The sequence below is a fragment of the Tupaia chinensis genome, unplaced genomic scaffold (assembly GCF_000334495.1).
Source record: "Tupaia chinensis unplaced genomic scaffold, TupChi_1.0 Scaffold000494_1, whole genome shotgun sequence".
NCBI classification, from domain to species: domain Eukaryota; kingdom Metazoa; phylum Chordata; class Mammalia; order Scandentia; family Tupaiidae; genus Tupaia; species Tupaia belangeri.
Window position 1 is genome coordinate 2,381,800 of NW_006160006.1, and position 6,248 is coordinate 2,388,047.

A 6,248-nucleotide genomic window follows, 5' to 3' on the forward strand; every position below is an offset into this window, starting at 1 on the left:
TTCTCCTCTCGGGATCTTGGGCACGCACGCACACGCGCCCGGCGTGAGTTTTAAGCCACTGGGTCCGGGACACGAACCGCAGTCGACTACGTGGGAGTCCAGTGACATAGCCATTACGCTAACTGCTGGTTCCCTGTCAGTCTTTATTTTTAAAATTAATTTGTTGTTTATAAGCCAGAGAATGCTTGTGCTGGCCAGAGAGATCTTAGAGACAGAGAGAGGCAGAAGAAAAAAACACCAATACCCTCACAACCTCTTTTCCACCTTCCCATCCTGTGGGTATTTGGGGCACACTTGCACAGGTACCCAGGGTGTTCTTCCAGCCATTGGGGCCGGGACTCAAACCACAATTGATCATGCGAGATCCAGCTTCCCATAACCACCAGGCTATGGAGCTGGCCTGAAAGAGTTTTATAGGAAAGAATGGATAGAAAAAGAACATTGAATTAAAAAAAAAAAAAAAAGGAAAAGAAAAAAGCCCTGTTACTATTTACTGACAGAATATGGTGATATAGTTATGTTGTATATTTAATACCTGTGTATGTTTAATACCTGTGTATACATTTTTTTTTTTTTGGAGAGATTTTCACTATAGGGCGCGTGCGCTCGCCAGACAGACAGAGAGAGACATAGAGACAGAAAGCGAGAAATCACCCCCCAGGGGGGATGGTCACGCCACAATCCCCTCTCCTCCGTTCTCCTCTCGGGATCTTGGGCACGCACGCACACGCGCCCGGCGTGAGTTTTAAGCCACCGGGTCCGGGACACAAACCACAGTCGACTACGTGGGAGTCCAGCGACACAGCCATTACGCTAACTGCTGCTTCCCCCTGGGTATACATTATTAATGACTTTGGTGTATCAAGTTCTTGTTATTCAAAAATCATTCCCATATGTCAAAATCACTTCCTTCTACTACAGTTAACTGAAGAACTGAGTTCTCTGACAGGGTATTTGGATAGAAAATATAAGTAGGTTCAAGGAGGGCTTGGGGCTCTAAGAGATTGCTCATGTCAGGTGTTTAGAATGTTCTGGGTTCAAATAGAAACTTTGGAAGTGATTTATAGAAGGCTGTTGTATCTCTGGCCTGAGTCAAAATAACTATTTTCTTAAAGCTTTCTAAGTCTGTGCCACTTTGAAAAAGAAAGATGAGGGGCTGGCAGGGGGCGTGGTGGTTAAGGGCACTGGACTTCCGCATGGCCAACCATGGTTCGAATCTTAGACCTGGCAGCTTGCTTTCTCACTCATTCCTCCCCCCTTCTCTGGTCAAATTGAAATGAATAAATAAATAAAGTTAAATAAAATAATATTCTTTTTAAAAAAATGAGAATTGTTCATCTTTTAAAATTCTACAGGTAGTAACAAGAGCAAGAACGACACCTGTGTCTTCTGCAGCCCTTCGATGGATCCCGTCCGACTACCATTCAGGGGCCCTTCTCCTGTCCACCCGTCGCAGTGTGTACGGACGCCTGGCTCTTGGTCACAAGCTCCTAAACCTTTGGACTCAGCTCTGGGCAGGGCAGGACCTGCAGGCAGAGGCCATGTGTATGGAAAGCCAGAACAACCAGGCACACAGAGTGGGTCAGCACCGAGGGTGAGCCATGTCTGCTCGTGCAGTTGTAGCATCTAACTTACCTGTGGGATCAGAGGAAGTAGCGGGTCTCGTGGTGCTTGGAAAACTGGGAAGCCCTCTGCAGACACGGGCTCTTCCTCTTCAGCCTGCGGTTGTGTCTTTTGGTCATGCATTTCGAATCCTAGAGTTGCAAGTGTAGAACAAGGGTCTCGAGTTGAACAGTAGGCTCGAGTAAGTGCGGTATGTCCTCTAACTTCAGTCCATCTGTCCATCTACCCGTCCATAGTATCAGTAATTGACAGGTTTAAAGATTAAGTTCTGGGGCCAGCAGGTGGCGTGGTAGTTGGGGTGCTGGACTCCCACATGGCTGACCACGGTTCAAGTCCTAGACCTGGTGGCTTGCTTTCTCACATGTCCTCTCTCCCTCTCTGTCTCTTTCTGGTCAAATTGAAGAATAATAAATATATTGAATAAATGATAATATAATTAAAAAGAAAAAAGATTCTTACTGTCATCTGAATGTGTAGATTTTCACCCTGGGTTTGGCTCTGTGCTTTTAGCAGCAACTACTGCCTGTGATGTAGTAATTGTTGGATTTGTTCCTTCTGGAAGGCTTTTTGCCCAAATTGTAAAGATAAAGGATCTTCAGCTATTGCTACTGCTGTATGAACACTTACAGCTAAGTTTGTTTGTTTATTTATTTATTTATTTATTTATTTATTTATTTAATTTGCTGAGGGTATGTGCTTGCCAGAGAGAGACAGAGGCGGGAGAGAAAGTGAGAAAGCACCCTTCGTAGGATATGGTCACTCTGCAATCCCATCTCCTCCTGGTCTCCCTCCTTTCCAGAGTTTAGGCACACATGCACATGCACCTGGTATGTTTTTCAAGTTACTGGGCCTGGGATTCAAAACGTGTACTTGGCTATGTGGAATCCAGCTGCCTTAACCATCACATCACCAGCCGGTCCCCTGTGTGTGCATTATTCGTCTCCTAATTACATATTTTAAGAACAGTATTGTCAAGGGACCAGCAGTTAGCATAATGGCTATGCCACTGGACTCCCATGTAGTCAACCATGGTTCGAGTCCTGGACCCGGTGGCTTAAACTCACGCCAGGCGCGTGTGTGTGTGTACCCAAGATCCCGAGAGGAGAGTGGAAGAGAAGGGATTACGGCATGGCCATCCCCGATGGGGGGCGATTTCTCACTTTGTCTCTCTCTGTCTCTCTCTCTTTCTGGCGAGCACACACACCCTATAACAAAAACCTCTCTCCCCTCCAAAAAAGAACAGTACGTCTATAATGTATGTCAGAATCAGCGAATGTAGGAGGAACCTAATGATAAAGTTCATAATTTTAAGTAGTGTTGACAGTATAAAATGTAATGTTTCACAAAAAGAAAAACACTGTGTTTACTCAGATGACTTGCTTGAGTCTGTGGCTTTGTTTGTTTTAACGACCAGAGGATGTGATCACTTTCCAGAGAGAGATGGAGAGATGGAGGTGGTTTAGGGGGCACCCCCCAGCTGGGCGTGGTCATGCTGCAATCCCTTTTTCCCCATTGGGATTTTTGCACAGGTGCCTATGCCTGGCATGGTCCTCAGGCTGCCAGGGCTGGGACTCAAACCACGGTTGGTCATGTGAGAACTGGCTCCCTTAACTGCTAGGCTATGGGGCCAGTCTTACCTTGGTTTTGAATCATGTGGCAGCTCTAACTGGTAAAACAGTAGTAACCTTCAAAACTGCTATAGAAAATTAGTAGCAAGTTCTAGTGAGTGTTGTTAAAAATACACAGATAGAGTCAGCCAGTTGGCATGGTGATTAAGGTCATATGGTGGATCCCATATGACCAACTATATGGTTCGAGTCCCAGACCTAGTGACTTGGAAAACATGCTGGGCATGTGGGCACGTATGTCCAGATAAATCCTGAGAGGAGAATGGAGAAAGGATTGCAGTGTGGTCATCCCCTATGAGGGTGCTTTCTTCCTTTTTCTCTGTTTCTCAGCCTCTCTCTGGCTAACATACATGCCCTGCCCTATAACAAATTTAAACAAACCCAAAACATTGATACTCTTAAGTGATCTAGCTTTTTTGAAATTTATTTATTTACTTTTTGGGGAGAGGTTTTTGTAATAGGGTGCGTGCGCTCGCCGGAAAGACAGAGACAAGAGATAGGAAGCAAGAAATCATCTCCCGGGGGGATGGCCACACTGCAGTCCTTTCTCCTGCATTCTCCTCTCGGGATCTTGGGCACACACGCACACGTGCCCAGCATGAATTTAAGCCACCGGGTCCAGGACTTGAACTGCAGTCGACTACATTCAGAGTCCAGTGACATAGCCATGATGCCAACTGCTGGATCTAACTTTTTTGAAATTTTAATAACAAGCCCAATTGTTTCCCCTAGCCTTGAGTATACAGGAGAAAAAAAAAAAAAAAGAAAGAAAGAAAGAAAAAAAGAAAAAAAGAAAAGTAGTGGGAGATGCTGTGGTATGGTGGTTAAGGCTCCAGACTCCTAACCATGGTTTGAGTTCCAAACCTGGCAGCTTGCTTTCTCACTTTCTCTGATGAGCCTGTATGTCCTATAGCAAATTAAAAAATAATAATGATAAAGTTAAATAATTCTTTAGAGAACACTAGGAAAGTGGAAAATCTGTTTGTTGCATCTTGTTATAGTGGACATCAAATCGTGAACCTTTTTTCTTTATAAGAGAGAGAGGAAAGACATAAAAATGGATATTTTAAAAAGAATTATTTTAAAAATTTTATTCGTTGTTATTTATTTATTTATTTATTTATTTTGCTGTAGGATGTGTGTGCAAGTGCATGAGAGAGAGAAAGTGAGAGCAAGCTGCCGGGTTCGGGATTTGAACTATAGTTGGCCATATGGGAGTCTAGTGCCTTCACCACCACACCATAGCTGGCCCCAGAATAGGTGTTTTTTTTTTTTTTCCCCAGAGTTTCACTGTGTTGTTATTTCCTGCTGCAGCCTCCCCATTAGCTAGAGTTACAGCAGGAACAACCATGCCTGGGGTGTTGAGGTTGGCTAGGGAACCAAACCCAGGCCTCCCACGTAGCCTCCAGCCTTCCAGGCAGTGGTGCTGTGTGCCACCACAGCTGGGCCATGGTCCTTTGTCTGTAACTGTGTTTAAAATCCTACTTTGAAAAAAAAAAAAAAAAAGTAAAACCTGCTATAACATAGTTGCAAATGTTTTAGTTATTTTATAAATTATTTTTGTCCCTTATTCTTTAACATTTATAGAATCTAAAGAAAATGATCTTTATTATTTACCAAGACTTAAAAGAAAACCATCATTTTGGGGGTGTAAAACAACATCTTAGAAAAACTTTATCCTTTGACTTTACACAGGAATCTGTGGGTTTGGTCTCCATGTTCCGAGGCATGGGGCTTGAAACGGTGCCTCGGACCCCTCTGAAATGGGAAGGTCCTCCATTAGGTACGTGGAAAACTAATTATGGCGTGTGTGAGTTTTTTTCTTAACTGCATACAATTTGTCTTAAGAAAAGTCTCTGGACTTTACAACACGTTCAGCTCACAGTTACAGCCGGGGCTTGGTTCTTTCTTTCAGGTAGAGGCATTTTAGGGCGAGGCTTGTCTGCTACCACCGTGCGCAAGGACAAGGAAGAGCCCCATCGTCCTGCGTTCCTGGGTCCTTCCGCACTGGCAGCTGGTGACAGCAGGAGGGCAGAGGCCTCTGTTGGTTGGAACAGGTGAGTGAAGTTGCCTCCTCGTGTATAGCCATCAGACAGCATGCCTCTGTACGTCCGAAGAGACTCCACGAGGGGGTGTGGCTTCATAGCAAGCAGGTCGTGATTTTGTGTTGAAGAATGGGCATTTCCAAGAGTTGCCAGCAGTCTGCTGACCCAGCCAGTCATTTGAAAAGTGTAAAAAGTACCTCTCTACTGGCAGTCCAAAACTTTCCTCTGCCCCTTTGATCATAGTGGTTCTTTAATCTGGATGAGTCAAATTTCCCCTCAGTTCTGCCATGGAGTTTGGCTTTGAGAGTCAGTTTGGCTTTGAGAGTCAGTACTCACAGTAGTTGGTGCCTGAGTCGTGCAGGCACGTTGGAGTTCGAGAGATCTCAAAGCTGTGCTTCGGTGCCTACCGCTGACTCCTCCGCAAAGCGCATGTAGACTTGGAGTGATCCAGATGGGGCGTAGATGGAAGCAGAATTAAGAAAGCTCTGACTTTCTTAATGGGGCTGAGCAGTGGCACAGCAGCAGAGCCTGACTGCACAGCTGACTCGTATTTGCTTCCGGAGACTGCCCTGAGTAATCTGGGCACGTGTGTGCCCAGGGTCCGGGCTGGCTGAAGCTGAGGGTGGAGCATGGCCTGAAGACCTTGTCTGGGCTGCTGTCTCTCTCACTCATGGAGTAAACAAACAAACATAGAAAAAAGGGAAGTCCTGATTTTCCTCTCTCTTTGACATGTTAGGATGCTTGGAAGAGGGAGTTCGGATGTCTCCGTATTACCATTGGGAAGAGCAGCTGGTATGGGAGGAGTGGACAAGCCCCCCAGTGGGCTCAGCCTGACTTCCCAAGATCCCCCACGGCTGTCCTCACCCCCTCCTCTGTCCCAGTCCTCACTGCACACTGCGGGTTGCCCTCTGGTCCTGACGGCAGAGCACCAGAAAAAGTAAGTCAGCAGCAC

At 45.6% G+C, this 6,248-nt stretch overlaps 1 protein-coding gene across 2 annotated transcripts in view; it reads left to right on the forward strand.

The window, feature by feature from the left end:
- Positions 1-1,347: 1,347 nt before the first annotated feature.
- PIWIL2 (piwi like RNA-mediated gene silencing 2) overlaps positions 1,348-6,248 on the forward strand; it is a 52,048-nt gene continuing 47,147 nt past the window's right edge. For both annotated transcript variants that reach the window (XM_027774937.1, XM_027774938.1), the window contains exons 1-4: positions 1,348-1,594; positions 4,947-5,034; positions 5,167-5,308; positions 6,033-6,233. In XM_027774937.1, the coding sequence (XP_027630738.1) occupies positions 1,403-1,594; positions 4,947-5,034; positions 5,167-5,308; positions 6,033-6,233 (623 nt within the window). In that variant the 5' untranslated portion in view covers positions 1,348-1,402. The remainder of the gene's footprint in view (positions 1,595-4,946; positions 5,035-5,166; positions 5,309-6,032; positions 6,234-6,248) is intronic.